This window comes from Cladophialophora bantiana (genome assembly GCF_000835475.1).
Source record: "Cladophialophora bantiana CBS 173.52 unplaced genomic scaffold supercont1.21, whole genome shotgun sequence".
Taxonomy (NCBI): Eukaryota; Fungi; Ascomycota; class Eurotiomycetes; order Chaetothyriales; family Herpotrichiellaceae; genus Cladophialophora; species Cladophialophora bantiana.
In genome coordinates, this window is record NW_015971595.1 from 236830 (window position 1) to 254010 (window position 17181).

Consider the following 17181-nt stretch of genomic DNA (forward strand, 5'->3'; position numbering starts at 1 on the left):
ATAGTACTATCGACTGCGTTAAGCTGACTATTGCAAAAGGTAACATCACGTTGGAATCTCGACCGATGTCATCTTAAGCTACGATATCGATACTTCATTATTGGACTAATGGCCATTCCTCTCCAAGATGAAATGCTCTTCGATGACTTCAATCAGGATTTCGACGCCTTGATTGACGGCTCCGACTCTATCCCGAAGCACAAAAGCAAAGCTAATCTCTGGATGTGGACGAGATTAATGATCCCTCCACGACGATAGCTTATTCTTTACCGCGAGCTCGTGCGGGCATCCTTGCATACGAAGACGGGTGTTCCGGCTCTTGTATAGATACAAGAGAGTGGATCTGATATACAACAGTCTAGCCGTTGGAATCCTAGCCGAACAAATTATGATGCTGGAGGAAAGAGATAGCGAAATCAGAGCCTCTTCTGATGTCGAGGCAGCCCGTCGCGTACATATTGTGAACCTGAAGTACAATTCTGGGCATCTGACAAACGCAACACCGTGTGTAACCAGTTTAACTTGGGTTTCAACGATGCTAACACGTTCTTTGACTCACGCCAAAAATGATCATCAACTTTAAGCAGCCGCACGCAAAAGATAACTATGGAGTTCCGCAGACGTCCTTAACTTCGTCAAACAATGGACAGGCAACGATTTCGTCGGGCCTGCTTGCAATGCTCAAACACCGATCCTCCATGAAGGGAATCGTGTCCTCGTAAAGGACGAATAGCCTAGATAGCTGCTTTGAGCCCCTACAGCGCGCCGTGGATTTCGTCTTGGCTGTTAATCATGACTTGGACAGCTTTCGACGCATGCAGATCATGGACTTGGACTTTGACCAAGAATACTTGAAACACTTACAAAAATTTCCGGGAAAGCATGCGGCGTACAAGCTATTGGCAGCTGCCATTCATTAGTAGGACATGATCGTATAGAAATGTCACTGTGAAGGCAGGAGAGCGACTATGACTTGGCAGGAGAAGTTGCTTTAAGTCGCCACTCGTCTATGATTTCATTGAGCGGATCATTCGTGGGTAATATTGTGACTGAGATTTAGTTTTAGGACTCTAACCCTAGTGAGATTGTATTGCCATTCTATGAATGCCATAACAGAAGTAGTGATGACTTAACCCATCCATCGTGGCCTCGTTATTCAGCAATGAAGGTGTACCTTGATACCTGGATATGTTGCTCTGAATATTTCATTAGGTACAGGCACGGACTGACCAGAGATTTCTACAGCTAGATGTGAAGCCATATTACTGTCAAGTTCCATTGCGTCTCATTTCTCACGCGAACGAAACAGCTACCTAGGATGGGTGACTGGATCTGACGACTCAAGTTATCGAAATCAAAACGGATACTGAACCCTTCGTTTACAGATCGCCTTAGGTTCAATGCTGTACACAGATCATTGTGGTGGTGGAGGCCCAGACGGCGAGGGGCCAGAATACCGCGCCTGAAACGAATTTGTCTCAATCCTGTGCAGGAAGAATTATTGGTAAATCACACCAATTTCACTTCTTCGTGATGACTGGAGAGCTTTGTGCTCCCACTGTATCTGGCTCCTGGACATTTAGCAGGCGGTCTCCTCTCCCTTTCAATTCTCCTTCCTCATCCACAACTTGTGCACTTGCGTGGTTGACTTCGTCACCAAATAGTTCCGCAACTTCTTCAAGAGGCATGCCACGTGTGTTCGGGAACCAGAAGAATATCAATGTGGCAAAGGCCATACCAGGAATGATGAGAACGAGGTAGAATTTCCAGCAAATAGTTGAAAATGCGGTCGGTCCAACTTGGAGCCACACGATGTTGATTAGATTCACGCCGGCAACACCGAAACTAATGCCCTTGGCCCGGAGATGAGTTGGAAACAGCTCTCCAAGGTAGACAAATTGGCCACTGTCCAGGCTAGATTCGAAAATAACGATGTAGATCTGCAAGCCGTCAGAAAACGTGACGAGACAACCCAGGGGTCTCCCAACACCTCCCAACAGTCTGGGCAAAGAAGGGAAGGGCTCAAAGGGCTGAACCAACTTACGTAGAACATTGCAACCGCAGCTTGCAAGGCAGCATCGTTAGGGTGGGCCAGGGATTCAGGCGAGGTTGCGTATGTGGCGACAAGAGCCGCTTCGATAGACAGACATAGGAGAGGCCCTGTGATACCGCCTGCGAGAAGGACAGGACGGGACATAGTGTCCACCACCCAAAGTGAGAGTAGACCTCCGCCAAAGGCAAGGGTCAGCCACCCGCACTGGTACAAAAATTGCTTCGTGACCCTAAAGCCCAAGCTTTTGTAAATAGTTGGGCCGTAATTGTTGATCAAGATTGGACCGCAAAACTGGATCGACACGGTGGTGATGAAGGCCAAGATACATCGTTTGCGATAACTTGGCTTCGTGAATAGAGCCCGGTAGGAGCTGTCGAGGCGGTGCTCAATCTCGGCCTGCGCTTTAATCTGTAGGAGTTCGTGCTCGGCTTCGTCGGGTGCGTGTAGTTTCTTGAGGATACGGCTGGCCTCGTCGTCTCTACCTTGGATGACCAACCACCGAGGGCTTTCTGGCAACCAACACAAGCAGGGTAGGAGAATGGCGATGGGTAGACACTGAAGTATCATGGGCCACGCCATTGCCAATTGTTGGAGGCCGGAAGATGCCAGAAACAAAAGCCGACCCAAGCCGCCAGACAGTATCCCAAAAGCAGTGATGCTCCGTGAACTGCAACCAGCGACCCGCGATTATGCGCAGGAACAACCTCATTCATCCAGACTAGAATAGCAGAAACCAGTGCGTAAGAAGCCCACCCTGCCCAAAATCGACAAGCAATGAACATGGCGAGATTGACGCTTCCGGTAAGTAAACCGCCCGTGACAAACACAAGGGCTCCGGGGATTGCGATTCCTGCACGTCGACCCCAGCGATCCGAAGAGAATGCGACGGTGAAAGTCCCAAAAAAACCTCCAGCTTGGTAAAGGGAATTCATCAATCCGATGATGTCGTTCTCGTTGGGGCGAGAGCTAAGGCTGAAGTACGTGTAGAAAGAGGGCTGTGCTAGCGTTGTCGATATTACACTGGCCGAATAACCATATGCTAAGGACCCAAGGGCCATGACCACAATAATGTGTGCATTCATCGGCTTGAACTGACGTTGAGGAAGATGACCTATTTTGCCATGAAGGAGAGCGGCAGAAGGAAAACTGACGGAGTAACAAGCAGCCTTGTTGGAATCCCAGGGAGACTGTGGTAATGCTGTCATGCCTGTCGATACAGGAAAAGAATCCTTCACTATAAATACCACATCGAAAGCGGAGATTTTGCTTGGATTTCTCGGCTGGCGGGAGGGTGAGAAACTCTGTCCCGAGGTTCAGGAAGACGCGGAGAGTTCATAAACGTCCATGGAGGTCTCGATGCACCTTCCTGGAAGCCGTACGAGTAGTGATGCCGCCGATCAAAACGCCCCAGATCATGGTATCAATTCCATGAGAGGATAAGCAAACCGGAGCGGTTGGCAATGAATTTTGGCGGTATGGCGGCTTCCAGGGACCATTTCTTTCTTGAAACCAGTGTAATGGGAGAAGTTGGAAGTGGTGGATAGCGTTATGATTGGCTGGGGCGCCGACCCTAGACTATGGTTCTTCTTATATAGTTCTGGGGGACTATCTTTCATACAATACACAAGCAACCAAGTTACCAACAGAGAGGACTTCCCCTAGTTGAGTGTGCGCGTTGAGAAGAGACTATACCCACCGCCGTACGAGTTGATGCCCATGGCTAGTAGCCTCGCCCCAGTTCACCAGAAGTGTCCGTGAGTGTTAGAATTGCAGAGTATCATCTCCAGACTTGGGGGCCCGGACCGGGGCAAAGCGAGACAAAGTTCATCAGGCAAAATTGCTGAAGCCTATTCTCTGTCCGCCTCGAACATCTCGTCTCGTGTTCTGGAAGATTTGCAGATCTGAAATCGCCACTAACCCTTAAAAGGTGTCACGGTATGGCATTGGTTCGGACCCTGAAAAGCGTGAGGTCTAGTAGTACATCAGCAGTCTTCCTAGCATAGCTTCGTGACATAGGAGAGTTCACCATCCTATAAATTTATGACAATTGATTGACGGCTTGAAAATAAGGAATACAGGTTAAGAGATTTGTGAATTGAAAACACGACATGTACCTGTGTCTAGTTAAACCTGGAAATACATTTACTCACCATGCATCTAGTCGTGCTCTCGGAGCGATCGAGCTTATGGTCAATTACCTCAGTAACTACTTGGCCGTCTGTTACTCTCCAAGCCCAGCCTCGGGCAATGTTATTGATTGTCAGTTTTGACGTCTTGACATGATCTAGAATCAAGGAAGTATCCTCCTCACTTAGCTCCAAGTTCATGTTCATCTCCTGAGCCGACGGCCCGGCGGGAATTCGAGATCCACTTCTTAAGCTTAGCATTAATTTAAAGTGGAAACTACCCGCCGAGCCTTGGAGCTTGCTAGATCAATCTCAGGCCTAATCTGGCAGGACAGTGATGAACCGGGAATACGCTGGAGTGTGCACAAGAAGAAGCAGCAGTAGCATGTCCTCAGACGAGTCGGCTTCTGCTGGCTATTTTCAAGATTGTTAAGGTAGCGTTGAGGACTAGAATATATGGAAACACTATATTATTGTGATCACAGCCATTCCCCGGCAAGAACTCATGCAAAGGACATGGATATAGTGTCATTCTCAACCCATGGCCCGCTAGATGCACTGTTCTGTACATCTGGCCCACCCAGCCACGTGTCCGGGAAGTTGACCAAGTCCGAAAACACATCCGGTGTATGGACATACAAGAAGGGATTGTGTGCAGTGTTAAGTTGCTCGTCCAGGTTTGTAGGTGCCAAGTCTATGGACTTCGGCCCTTCGCTAACCGCAGCTTGAATTGCAGTTTCACCTTCGGCGTTTTGACATCGATCCTGTTCCCATCTTTGACGTTGGTCATATCCCGTCAGGGACATCTTTCCTTGGACCGTTGATGGGGCCTTTCCACAGACCACAGCTGACGCCCTTTTTGTCAGGTCAGGTGCAGCATTCAGCTTGGACTCGACATAGTTCAAGAAGTTCACCGCCCATTCTGCAGCGAGATGACCATCCACAAGTTCCCGAAGGGCTTGTCTGCATTCTTCCAGCCGTTGACGTCCTTCGTAGCGCAGCATGGGGTCATCACTTTTCATGTGGGTAATATGGCTGATACTTATTGGGAAGAGACAGCTTATCACATTGGGGGGCATTTCCTTCATCACATCTGCAGCATAAGCATCCATAATGATTTTGTTCACCTGTATGGCGGCTTTCCGGACTATTGCACGTGGTGCACCTTCAATTTGTCGGGCTGCATTCCGTTCGTCGGGTCCGCCAGATGGAAGGCTCCTCTGTCGATGTATCAAGACAAAACCAGTGTGATACAAAATAGAAAGTAGTGCGCGGTGCACGAATAGTGCCCGTTCGTCCGCATCCGATCGTGAAGGCATTGGACCGACGTGTAAGACTTCGGAAGGCGCATTCTCCAGCCATCCACGAAAGTCATCTTCGATCTCTCTCAGCTCGCGCGGCTCAATATGAGTTCTCCGATGTTTAGGGAAAGAATTAAAGTACAAAATATCGATATTTCCCGTGGATGTCTCGTGATAAGCTTTGAGGAGCACCCTGGTGATAATTCTGCATACGCTAGCTGTTTGTATGCAGATTGCTGCCTGTTGCCTCTGTAGATATAGAGGTTTTGCTCTCATATTTTGGTCGTTGGGCCGTGAATGGACATTTATTTCGAAGTCATCTAGAGTTAGGGGTGTCACTCGAAAATCCGAGTCTCGGATTCGTGGAACTCGATTCGTTGCAACTGAGGCAAACGTGTCTCTGATCGCGCAACTCCACCACAGGCGTCGTCTTAGTGCGCGAGCTTTCGGCTTCAGATATTGGTTATTGATGTCCTGATGCAATCCGATTGCTCTGGCGAGAGAAAGGGCGATACCTAGCCAATGCCAGCCATCCTTGTGTTGGGGTGGTCCTTCCCACCAGAGAGACAGGAGAATGAGGGTCTATGTCACGAACCCACCGTTGTCCCCAAGTACTCTACGCCCTCCACCCGAATCGGGTGGACGGTATAGAAAGAAAAGGAAAGGATAAGGCAAAGGACGGTTGAGGCACAAGGCTATCGGTTAACGCTGCCTTACCCTTTTCACGTGACAGAAAGAGGGGAAGCTATAAGAGTCTCCTCTCACCTGAATCGGCTGAGAGAGAACTCTTCCTTTTTCTCAAGCGTTGAGTCGTTGTTAATAGGGCTACGTGAATAGAACAAGGCATTTAGCTACTCCAATTCCTTTGTACCTACTGCGTTGCGTAGGTCCCTGATAGTCTAGATGTTGCACATAGGGTCTTTTTCATAATCTAAATCATACAACAACTCCAGGGGCGTCAATTAACTATTCATCCGAAAAACCGCAGCCTCACTCACCCGGGTTCTTAGATAAAAGGTCATCCGTGCGGCCTTCCTGGTCAGGAAGCCTCGCCTCCTCAGTAACTTGATATCAACCCAGGATGCTCCCGCAAACATGACCGCTCGGAGAACAGGGAGGATGAATTGCTGATCTGAGTTACCACAAAGGGCTTTGTCCAACAAGTCCAGGTCGAGGAACGGATAACATGGATGGATGTAGTCGATATAGCTCTCGATTAACGCATCCCGAAGCTCTTCGTCAGGGAGAGAACAAGCACCTTTCTGATGGAGATAATTCAGATCCGCCCTTGAAAGACAGGAGGGGGCTAGCTTAACAAACCGTGATACGGGGGAATCAGTTGGTGATGCTTCTGAAGCAGGCCACGTCCTATCAAACGTCGGAGATGCAGATGAATTTGGAGAGCATGGGGGAGGAAGGCTGTTGAGTGCAGCCTCACGCCAATCAATTTCGTCCTCACTATCTTGACTTGACTTGTTATCAAAACCGGCGGATGTTTCTTGTAACCTGGCGGGACCGGAATCTGGACAGGTTTGATCTATGTTACAGGTAGATGGAAGGTGTTGCCGCGATTGATTATTACATGGTCCGACGTCAGCTGTATCGACAGCGGATAAGACTGAAATCTCACTTGAATCTCCTGTTGGCAGACCACTCTGGCGTTTCGTGAGACTGTCTTTGCTTTTAGCGCGACGCTGCCTCGGCAATAGAATGCACTGGACGTCTTCGAAGACGCAATTTGTGCAGGGCTGACTGCCTTTGGCATCACACCTGATCTTTCGTGCTCGGCAAAGAGTACATGCTGCCCGCGCGCGTGGAGGACAGGGGAAACCGTTCCGTCTTTGGCTTGATAGGTAGATGCTTCGGACCGGAGGCTCTCTAACCTCGGGCGTCATTGTGCACATGCGATTGAGGCGAAGAGTTGATCCGAGATTGCATTGGTATTCCTGGCGATGATATTTCGAGCGACCAGTTTCGCGAATGCAGTGGAATCAAGTCGGGATTGTGGTCGTTGGATGGGATTCGGAATAAAGTGAAAGTTGAGAGAAGGATTGGCAGGTGGTTGAATGTCTCGTTATTTAAGGAGCCAACGCCGTTGCGTGGTCTCCAGGTCATGGCAAGCCAGATGGGTTGGGGGTGTGGATCTGGCGGCATAATGCGAGTGCTGGTTGAGACGCATTAATAATAATCAATCGTGTGTCGAAATTCATTCTGGTTTTCCTGTTTGTGCGAACCCGATCGGCGGTACACTCATCAGCCTTCTTAACAATGGAGGCGGAACTTAGGTGTGGTATGTATCGCTGAAAGGTCCAAGTCTATTATCATTGGCCATAGTGTAGAGCACGGGTAATGGAAACACAAAGCGTATAAAAAGTGTGGTTGAGCAACTATCAGCTTCCCTAGCCATGTTCCTAAGCAAAAGACTATGTGTTCTCATGTTGATACTTCCAAAAAATCAATACCGACTCTCTGAAATCTGGTAGAGGTGTTGAGGCCAAGGGGGGAATGCTAAGGAGACTTGGATGGCACCGGAAGCGCTATAGGGATGAAAAACGAGTCTCTGGGTCGCTCCCTCAACCTGATCTTGAAAAAGACTTATGACTCCGCAAAGGTTCGAGTAGATTCTAGTGACCATGCATGGCGTCTTATGAAGAGGGATCAGTATAACGCGCTTCTTTCGAAATTGATCACACTCAATCGTTTGCAAGAAGTGTCTCCCACCGCAGACAAACCAGTGAAACCGTTGAGACCACACAAGGAATCATGTGCTATTTGGAAGCAAGACAGATATTTATCATACTAATTATTTTTACTATGAGCTGCGGTCAGTTTACATTCACATAGGGACATTGATAACCGTGTTCTACCGGTCGGTTTGAAATTGGGTTGACCCCTCAGAATACACGTCAAGACTCTCGCGAAACTTCAACTACATGTAGATGTTTGACTGTAGTGAATTTATAGCTAGGAACCAGTTGACTGCGCGTAGACTGGGGGTACCATTCTAACTTCGGGGGAAGAGCAGAGAGCAGACGCAATAGGATGGCATTCCTTGAGTTCAGAAGCAAGTTCGGCAAAGAAAATAGCCAATGTCCCTCAAATGGTACCTCTGAATTTTTGGTCGTATACGAAATGCAATTGTGCTTTACAAAGAGACACAGATCTGAAATCCCGCTGATAGGGTTACAGCTGCCCTCCCCGAGCATGTCCGGGCCGTCGGAATTGCCTAATTATGACCATCGTCCGCCCCCCTGCCAACTACGTCCCTGCATTTCTGACAAAACCGACGTGATGTCTGTGGAGGAAAAGCGCCGTTTCGAATTTGACAAGCAACGTAAAATTTGGCTTTACTTCGCGAGGAATCATCTCCACGGTAGTTGTTGCGATATAGATATTTGGAAGCGTCACCCACGGCGCAACAACTGCTGAACAGGAAGTCGCAGTTGACAAATTCACTTTCACAGTCCTCACACTTTCCGAACCCCTAATATGGCACCAAACTTCGGCGAACTTTCGGAACAAGCAGCTCTCGGCAGAAAGCTCAGTGGGGAATTTCTAGGAGAGAAATTTTTTCACAATGTGCTCAGTAACATGGTAGGTAATGTCAGGAGCAAGTTCCCCCTGAAAGACTGAGACCCAACGACTTCTCCTAGATCATGGATATGTCTCACGACTAACACAGGGGTGCATAGAAGGACGATATTTTCACAAAAACGAGCATGGAATATATTTGGGAGACATGTTTCGCAGCCTATGCAAGGCCAGGTTTGGAATGGAAGGAGCGGTCGCTCATGAATATCGCTATGTTAATTGCCTTGGGTCGCGGGCCTGAACTTCGCATCCATATCCGTGCGGCTGTGAACAATGGGTTTTCCGAGGAGAAAATTTGCGAAGCTATCCGCCATGCCATGATACACTGTGGTGTTCCAGCTGGACGAGACGCTATGCTGATCGCCAGCGAGGTTATTGGTGAATTAAAGACATCAGGAGAGTATCCAAAGAAAGTATGAGACTCGGTGGCACGTGGCGCGAAGCGCGATTATGGGCTACACTAGAGATTCATTGCCATCAAAGTCGCCGCCCGGTATAGATGGACAGCCAGCTTCATAGGAATTAAGAACGAGCTATCATCTGGATGCATGATAATGTACTGGCCATACTTGTGCCATTTTCTTCATTTTCCGTCATGGAAGCTGAACAGCGTAGAGGCGATCCGAAATAACGGCCTCTGAACACCCAGATGCTCACCCGTGATTTAATTTGTGGTGTTAATTCGGTAAATTTCACCACAGTCCATATCTCCACTGCTATTCGACATGCTGTTCCTTCTTAGACCGTGTAACCCGATTATCGGTCCGAGGAATTTTGCAGGTTCAAGAGGGAAGGCAGAATGCGGGCTGTAAATACCAGCGTCTGTAAGCTCTCTAGTTGCCATAAAAAGACCCCAGCTGGAGATATAGTTCTCTAAGGCATTCGTTTCAAGGTCTTACCCATATGTGCATTGAATATTACATCATGTCATACGACTACAAAGGCCCTATTGATGCCGGCGCCCCTTTCGATGAGAGCCACATCAAAGGCAAGACAGCTATCGTCACTGGAGGTAGATAACCGGTTCCAGAGCTTCTCAATCAGCAAGACTAATAAGATATCTCACAAGCGCCAACGGAATAGGCGAAGCTTATGTCCGACACCTTGTTAAGGCCGGGTAAGGACCATGCTGATATAGAGCGAGCGACGCGGGTCTTAACAGCGGTCGGCGCATTCGTTACAATTGCAGATATGGATGAAGTTCGTGGGAAAGCCCTCGAGAAAGAGCTGTGAGAAGCATGACCATGGCCAGTCTATCCAAAACCTTACTTCGTCCAGCTCAGTCAAGTTCTTCAAATGCAACGTTTGTCATTGGCAGGATCAGCTGGCCGTGTTTAGATCAACATAGTCGGCATCTCCCGGCAGAATTGATATTGCCATCACCAACGCAGGCATCAGTGGCGCTGATGCTGTTCATTTTAATGATCGTATGTGATCTAACCAGGCCCAAAATCTGCTTTGCAATAGTTCTACACTAAAGGCGGTCTCTCAGTCAGCCTCGACGAGCCGGAAGAACCAAGGCTGAATATCCTCGACGTCAATCTCATTGGCGCCCTATATACAATCAAACTTGCCTTGTTTTACTTCCGCAAACAAAGTTTGAGTGGTCAAGTACAAGACCAGAATCTGATATTACAAGGAAGCCTCGCGGGCTACATCGATTTTCCTGGTGCACGACAATACATCTCCTCAAAGTACGGCCTTCGAGGCATTATGAAGTCGTTGAGGAGGTCAGAATTTCAACTTGGCACTCGAACTAATTATGTAGCGCCATGGTAAAGGATCTTCTTGCATCCCTATGATAATTGTACGACTCATTGATTGCAGGTTTGTGAAAACATCTATTCTGAGTCTGACAGCGAAAAATTGGCTCGAATCTTCTGGAATCGAGTTTGCAGAGGTTGGAGATGCGGCACGCTGTGTCATGAGGATCGTTTCGGACCCGACTGTCAACGGTGAGCATATTTTGAGGCAGCAAAAGTGGTGTGGGCTCACGCATTATCGCTCAGGTCGTGTGTTCGGTATCTTGCCACGAAGTCAGGCAGCCCATGGTTTCCTCGACATGAATGTAGACGATTATAAAGAGGGGACGCTGTTAGACGACTTGAATAAAATTGCTGTGGGTGCAAATCACCGTGCCAATGTAGGGACGTCCGAAATTTCGAGCTACAGGAGCTAATATCATCTTCTTAGATCGACCCTAGTCAGCAAAAAACAAACACTCAGTGGTAAAGAACGATTGAAAATCTCTTTTTGGAGAGCCCGCTACATCGGGACGATTTGGTCTTCGGCAGTTGATAACCCCCCGAGAGGAAAATGCTACATTGAGTTGTGCCCAGATCAATATTCCGTGATAGGGGTCGAGAAATCGACGTAGACTTAGCTCAGTGGACAAGACCAAAAAGGAGGTTAGTTAGTTTCAATAGCCATTCACACTGCAACAGCATTCACCGACTATCGGGGTGTATTGCACTTTACCTCGTTTGGGCCAGCCTGAGCTGTACTTCGAGTACGTTCTTCCAGCCTGTTGACCCTCAGAGCCACCCAAATAGAAGGAGGCAAAGCAGACGTATCCTTGTCTGAAGCGCGTTCTACAGGTCAATTACGGGCGCAGCCAAGATTCACTTTCCGACCGGAGACTGCACTTGCTCCCGAAATCCCTAGTTTTCCTCTGAAAAACTTCTGAGCCGTTTGACCATTCCCATTTTTGAAACCTTTGGAATGTACATATCGAAGCAAAAGCACAAAGTGTTAATCTCGTGCGGCTGTTGAACCATCGGATGGGAAACTCCGAGTCTGTGACGATACCTATTCGCCGCGGCCCGTTCGGTTTCCAGGGACAATCAGTATTGGAGTGGTCTGTTCGCAGCTCTAAGCCATGCCATCACGGCTTGATTAAGTCTAGTCAGACTGCATACGATCTTAGCTCCAGAGGAAAGAACCGAAGAACAAAGGTGGGCCGCTGAAAGAAAGAAAAAATGAATAAAAGGCCACTCTCGGACTACTCTTTTCAGGCATATAGCTCTGAGATTTGTCCCGAATTGATCTCCTTGCTTAAACGAGGTAGAAAATCATCGATACAGAAAATTTCAACACTGGCATTGTAGCCTTTCCCTCGCGGTATCAGAGATGGGCGACGCTGGCCGAGTCTCCGCCCGGGTAAACCCACCATCGCACAAGGCTAGCATACCTCTATGCCCTACAACAGCCTTCACTCCCCGCAGGAAACTCAAGGTTATAACTGTCGGGTGCGGATTTTCTGCGCTGATATTCGCACACAAGCTACAACACCAATATCCCGAGTTCCAGGAGCACGTATCGCATAAGATTTTCGAGTTAAGGGATGATATTGGCGGCACTTGGTTAGTGAATCGATACCCTGGTGTACAATGTGATGTGCCCGCTCATGTCTATGTATGTATCTTCTCTCAACTTCAACACAGCAGGGGATAACTGTGATAATAGGCTTTCCCCTTTGATCCGAAGCCTGACTGGAGCCATTTCTACGCAACGGGACAGGACATTCACGCCTACATGAAACAAACAGCCGAGAAATGGAACCTTCTTCGAGATGTATACCTTAACCACAAGGTTACAGAAGCTAGCTGGCGTCAAGATCTCGGACAATGGAAGGTGACAGTTGAAAACAGCGACCGGACAATCATCGAATACGCCGACTTTCTAGTATCAGCTCAAGGTGTATTGAAGTAAGTTTCAAGGGTGAATTCATGCCTCAGGGTTTTTCTCATATTTATAGTAAGTGGCGTTGGCCAGATATCGAAGGCCTAAATAACTTCAAGGGACACAAATGTCATTCTGCCGCTTGGGACGAAAACTACGACTATTCCAACAAGAGAATCGCGGTTATTGGGAATGGATCTTCAGGTGTCCAAATTGTGCCTACGCTTGCAAGTCTACAGGGGACAACGGTTCTTAGCTTTCAAAGGAGCCCTAACTACGTTTACACTCATCTCTCACCAGCACTTATGCTCGGGCGGGAGGATGACGGCCAAAACCCTCCTTTCACCGAAGAGGACAAGGCTCGATTCCGCGAGGACAAGGAGTTCCATCGCAGGTATCGCCGAAAACTTATTCGTGGAATCAGCTCCGCTTTCAAAACGGTTGGTAAACAGGATATCTACTTCCCCCAGGGTAGCTAATATATAAGACACAGTTCTCCAAGGGCTCGACGGAAAACGCAGCAGTCACAGAGGCGGCTCGTAGACAAATGGCTGAAAAACTCAACCACGACCCGGAATTGTGTGCGAAGCTCATCCCAGAGTGGGGTCTGGGCTGTCGTCGAATCACTCCTGGAGAAGGCTACCTGGAATCATTCAAGAAGCCTAACGTCGAGTTGGTGACGAGCGCGGTGGTCAGGGCAACTGGAGATTCAGTTATCACGGCAGACGGTCGAGAGTTCAAGGCCGGCGTGATCGCCTGTGCTACTGGATTTGACGTCTCGTTGACGCCCTCATGGAACATGTTTGGACGAAACGGTGTCAATCTGAACAAGGCGTGGACAGTCGACCCGAAGTCGTACCTCTCAGTCGCTGCGCGGGACATGCCTAACTACTTCATGTTTCTCGGACCCAACGCCGTCATTGCGCACGGCTCATTGCTGGAATCCATCAACTGGACCGCTGATTATATTTTAAAGTGGTTACGCAAGGTTGCTACCGAAAACATCAAGTCAATTACTCCAAAAACTGCAGTAATTGACGAACTAATTCAGTACGGAGACGAAGTACACAAGACGCTAATTTGGTCTGATAGTTGCACAAGCTGGTTCAAACGAAATGTGCCAAACGGTCGGATCACCGCAGCATTTGCGGGAAGTGCCTTATTGTTCCGCAAACTGATAAGCGAGTTACGTGCAGAGGATTTCGACATTGAATACTGGAGTGGCAATCGCTGGTCATTCATGGGCACTGGCTTCACAGAGTACGAACTGAACCCAGAGAATGATCTATCGTGGTACATAGAGCATTAGCTACTAAATTAGTTTTAACGTTGCCGGTTTGTCCTCCCGTTAAATGCTAAGGCTGAATGTGAACCTGGCCCTCTTGCATCTTAACCTCCTTTGCTGTTTGATAGTCTGTCGCCAGCTTGTTATAAAATGAACAGGAATAATATTCATCCTGAAAAGTATAAAATTACGAAAGAGAATAGCCAAAACGGCATGGAAAAGAAAAACGATAGGGTTCGTCGCCTCCTTCGTAAACATGCTTATAAGTTATTACGGCGGAATTTCTGTTCCTCAGCTCTTTTTGGCCTTCCAGGGCTATCAATTCTGTATGAAGTCTCCACCAAATCCATACTAGTACTAGTCCTGTGGTAGTTATACACTTGTGAATTCTCTTGCGTGTTCAAGCCCCCTGCGGTGGGGGAAAGCCGGGTCCCTCTCTTTTAAAGGCATCCACGAGGATGGAATACATCAAGTTGCTGCTCTCAACATCTGTCTGTGACATTGCGACCACGGGGTGACAACTATGCTTGCAATCCGGTGCATTCGTAAGTACATCCATCAGATACCTTGTGAAGGCATATGTGCGACTTCGCCACAAAGTCTTTTGGAGAAACTTCCTCCTTGGGCCTAGCTTAGCGCCTCTGCTCGCGTAAGGGGACATATCCGACCCAAATGGGTGTGATTTGAGCCGACCGGCCCGGCTGGCCTTTGCAGCAGACTCCACTATGACTGGCCCGACGTGCTGTGCCCTAAAAGGCCCGGACCCGGTGGGCCGTTGAACAATTCCATGAGTCCTATACATGCCTAATTCCCATACAAAATAGAATGTCAACATTGAGGGATAACATGCTTGTGGCCTCTATTCTACAGGAGCATTCTCCAATGGAAGTAACCTGGTCCTAAAATACATTGAAATAGGGCACGTGGGCTGATACTTAAACCTGCATACTCGGCGCAATGGCGGTGGAGATCGGATTCATCGGTGCGTGTGCTCGACGAATGTCATTATGGACTAACAGACAAAGGGATCGGAAACATGGGTTTTCAGATGGCTGGAAATGTGCGCAAGAAGATGGAGGGCTCTGCAACGCTCCATATTTTTGATGTGAACCGTGCGGCGTGTCAACAATTCGCGGAGAAATTTTGTGATTTTGGTTCTATTAGGATTGCAAGTTCCTCGAAAGAGGTTGCGAACGATTCTCCAACAGTCATTTCAATGGTGCCTATGGATCAACATTGTCGAACAGTTTATCTCGATCATGAAACTGGGGTCATCGCCGCTCGCGCCGATCCAAATCGATTAATCTTAGAATGCAGCACTATCAGTATTACAACAACTCAAGAGATAGGTAAAGCTATCATGGATGCTGGCCGTGGGAGCTATATTGATACACCAGTCTCTGGTGGTGTTGGCGGCGCAGAGGCTGCCACGCTGTCATTCTTTGCGGATATCTAAATGGCGCAGACCAAGATCCCCTCGCACAACGTGTCAAAGACGTGGTAGGCTGGATGGGTGCGGCTGAGCGGATCAATTTCTGCGGCTTTCTCGGAGCAAGACTTGTGAACAAGGTTGTCAACAACTATATAGGTCTTTGCAATCTTGCCGTGGCCGCCCAGGGCATGGCTGTTGGGGTGCGACATGGAATGGATAAAGAAACCCTGTATAGGTGTATCAAAGGATCCAGCGGCGACTCTTGGGTTCTGGATTTCTCACAACCTGTGCCAGGGATCATTGTGCGAAGTACATCTAGTAACGGCTTCCGACCTGGATTTACGCCTTGCTTGTGTCTCAAAGATATCTCCCTCGCGATCAAAGCGGCACAGGAAGTGGGCATCAACGCAACTATGGGAGAGACTGCTCTTAAAGAGTATGAGAAGGCCGACCAGGATCCACGAACAACGGGTGAGTTTTCTTCGTACCCTGCGAATCATGATGTCTAACGAGTCGGTTGCTCCGTCCAGAATCTCGACTGCTCGTCTATCTGGCTACACATTAATGACGAAATTGATGCCTTTTGCAAACCAAAATGAGATATCCCCGCAGTGGTAACAACTGTGGCTTTCTTCCGTTTATAAGCCAGCTAGAGTACAGAACACTTCATCGAAGAATTTAGCTGTTTCCCGCTCCTAAAAGTCGTCTGTTCCCCAAAATAATTGCCACAAAATACTTCCACAATCGTCTAAATTGATTCCCACGGCTAATCACTCTGTCTGGAGGAAGTAATTCGCCGAATAGGAGTTAAAAGTTTAAATTCGGGCTGATGAGGGAGAGAATTGCTTCATTGTACGTGACAGCAGACGCCGATATCAAGAACCTAGAGGGTTTAAGGGACATTGGGAAACATAGTCACCAGTTAGACAACTGGAAATTCAATCCTGAAATGACACTTCCGGGTTGAGATCTGTATTTCAGGCGTTCTCTAAGTTTAAGGAGAGCCACATGATGTTCCCGGCACTAGGCGCACACGTTGGCCTATCTCCTATCACGTCTTTGCTGCATAAACTTCATCAGTGACTGGATCGTACCAGTCCAACCTGCCGAAAGAGATGGCTTCGTGCGACATGAAGCTCCCATCGTCTGCCCCATGCCAGTGGATGCCATCAGGAGGGCACCAGATGATATCACCGACTGCTATTCTTCTGGGTTTCTCGCCTTGGTCACAAACCCATCCCGAGCCGGCAGTGACCTTGAGCAGCTGTCCTCCCTCATGTTTATGCCAGTGGGTTCGCGCGCAGGGATCAAAGTTGACGTGGACTATGGTAGTGTCCTTGCGCATCGGGATCGGATCGAGATAGACCTGTCCTTCGGCGAAGACGCCCATCTGCTTGGTGCCGTTGATCGAGTCAACACCTGCCCGTCCATTTGTGACAAACGCAGATGTTGGAGGCTTCTCGCTGGTATCTCTCGTCTTGGTCTCGACAGGCATTGCGACAGTGGAAGCTGTCGCTTTTGTGATTGTTAGGGGGGCTTTCGTATTTGCAATATTGTCGAACGGAAATGTCTTTCAGACTCAAAGCTATATAACGGTTGACTATGATATATGTGAAACAAGGAAGTTTCTCTCACGGAGCTCGTCTAATCAATTAGTGGATCGGCGATGAATGAACGATGACAGTATATAGTCCCAAAATGCCGTCGAAATT

At 48.3% G+C, this 17181-nt stretch overlaps 6 protein-coding genes across 6 annotated transcripts; 3 read left to right on the forward strand and 3 right to left on the reverse strand.

Annotated features, from left to right (window-relative positions):
* Positions 1 to 1520: 1520 nt before the first annotated feature.
* Positions 1521 to 2632, reverse strand: Z519_11195 (uncharacterized protein; the record flags this gene model as incomplete). The annotated part of the gene is made up of 2 exons (XM_016768908.1): positions 1521 to 1940; positions 2045 to 2632. 2 exons carry the CDS (start codon positions 2630 to 2632, stop codon positions 1521 to 1523), a joined length of 1008 nt encoding a protein of 335 aa, XP_016614754.1.
* Positions 2633 to 4682: 2050 nt separating this feature from the next.
* On the reverse strand, positions 4683 to 7634 carry Z519_11196 (uncharacterized protein; the record flags this gene model as incomplete). Its single annotated transcript, XM_016768909.1, has 3 exons — positions 4683 to 5685; positions 6546 to 7002; positions 7364 to 7634. 3 exons carry the CDS (start codon positions 7632 to 7634, stop codon positions 4683 to 4685), a joined length of 1731 nt encoding a protein of 576 aa, XP_016614755.1.
* A 1335-nt stretch (positions 7635 to 8969) lies between these two features.
* On the forward strand, positions 8970 to 11303 carry Z519_11197 (uncharacterized protein; the record flags this gene model as incomplete). Its single annotated transcript, XM_016768910.1, has 7 exons — positions 8970 to 9074; positions 9173 to 9484; positions 10420 to 10498; positions 10564 to 10846; positions 10899 to 11026; positions 11081 to 11214; positions 11265 to 11303. The coding sequence occupies 7 exons, from the start codon at positions 8970 to 8972 to the stop codon at positions 11301 to 11303; spliced, it is 1080 nt and encodes a 359-aa protein (XP_016614756.1).
* An 897-nt stretch (positions 11304 to 12200) lies between these two features.
* Z519_11198 (uncharacterized protein) lies at positions 12201 to 14061 on the forward strand (the record flags this gene model as incomplete). Its single annotated transcript, XM_016768911.1, has 4 exons — positions 12201 to 12485; positions 12537 to 12778; positions 12829 to 13192; positions 13246 to 14061. The coding sequence occupies 4 exons, from the start codon at positions 12201 to 12203 to the stop codon at positions 14059 to 14061; spliced, it is 1707 nt and encodes a 568-aa protein (XP_016614757.1).
* Positions 14062 to 15073: 1012 nt separating this feature from the next.
* Z519_11199 (uncharacterized protein) lies at positions 15074 to 15978 on the forward strand (the record flags this gene model as incomplete). Its single annotated transcript, XM_016768912.1, has 2 exons — positions 15074 to 15386; positions 15503 to 15978. 2 exons carry the CDS (start codon positions 15074 to 15076, stop codon positions 15976 to 15978), a joined length of 789 nt encoding a protein of 262 aa, XP_016614758.1.
* A 542-nt stretch (positions 15979 to 16520) lies between these two features.
* Z519_11200 (uncharacterized protein) lies at positions 16521 to 16964 on the reverse strand (the record flags this gene model as incomplete). The annotated part of the gene is made up of 1 exon (XM_016768913.1): positions 16521 to 16964. The coding sequence occupies one exon, from the start codon at positions 16962 to 16964 to the stop codon at positions 16521 to 16523; it is 444 nt and encodes a 147-aa protein (XP_016614759.1).
* Between the last annotated feature and the right edge of the window lie 217 nt (positions 16965 to 17181).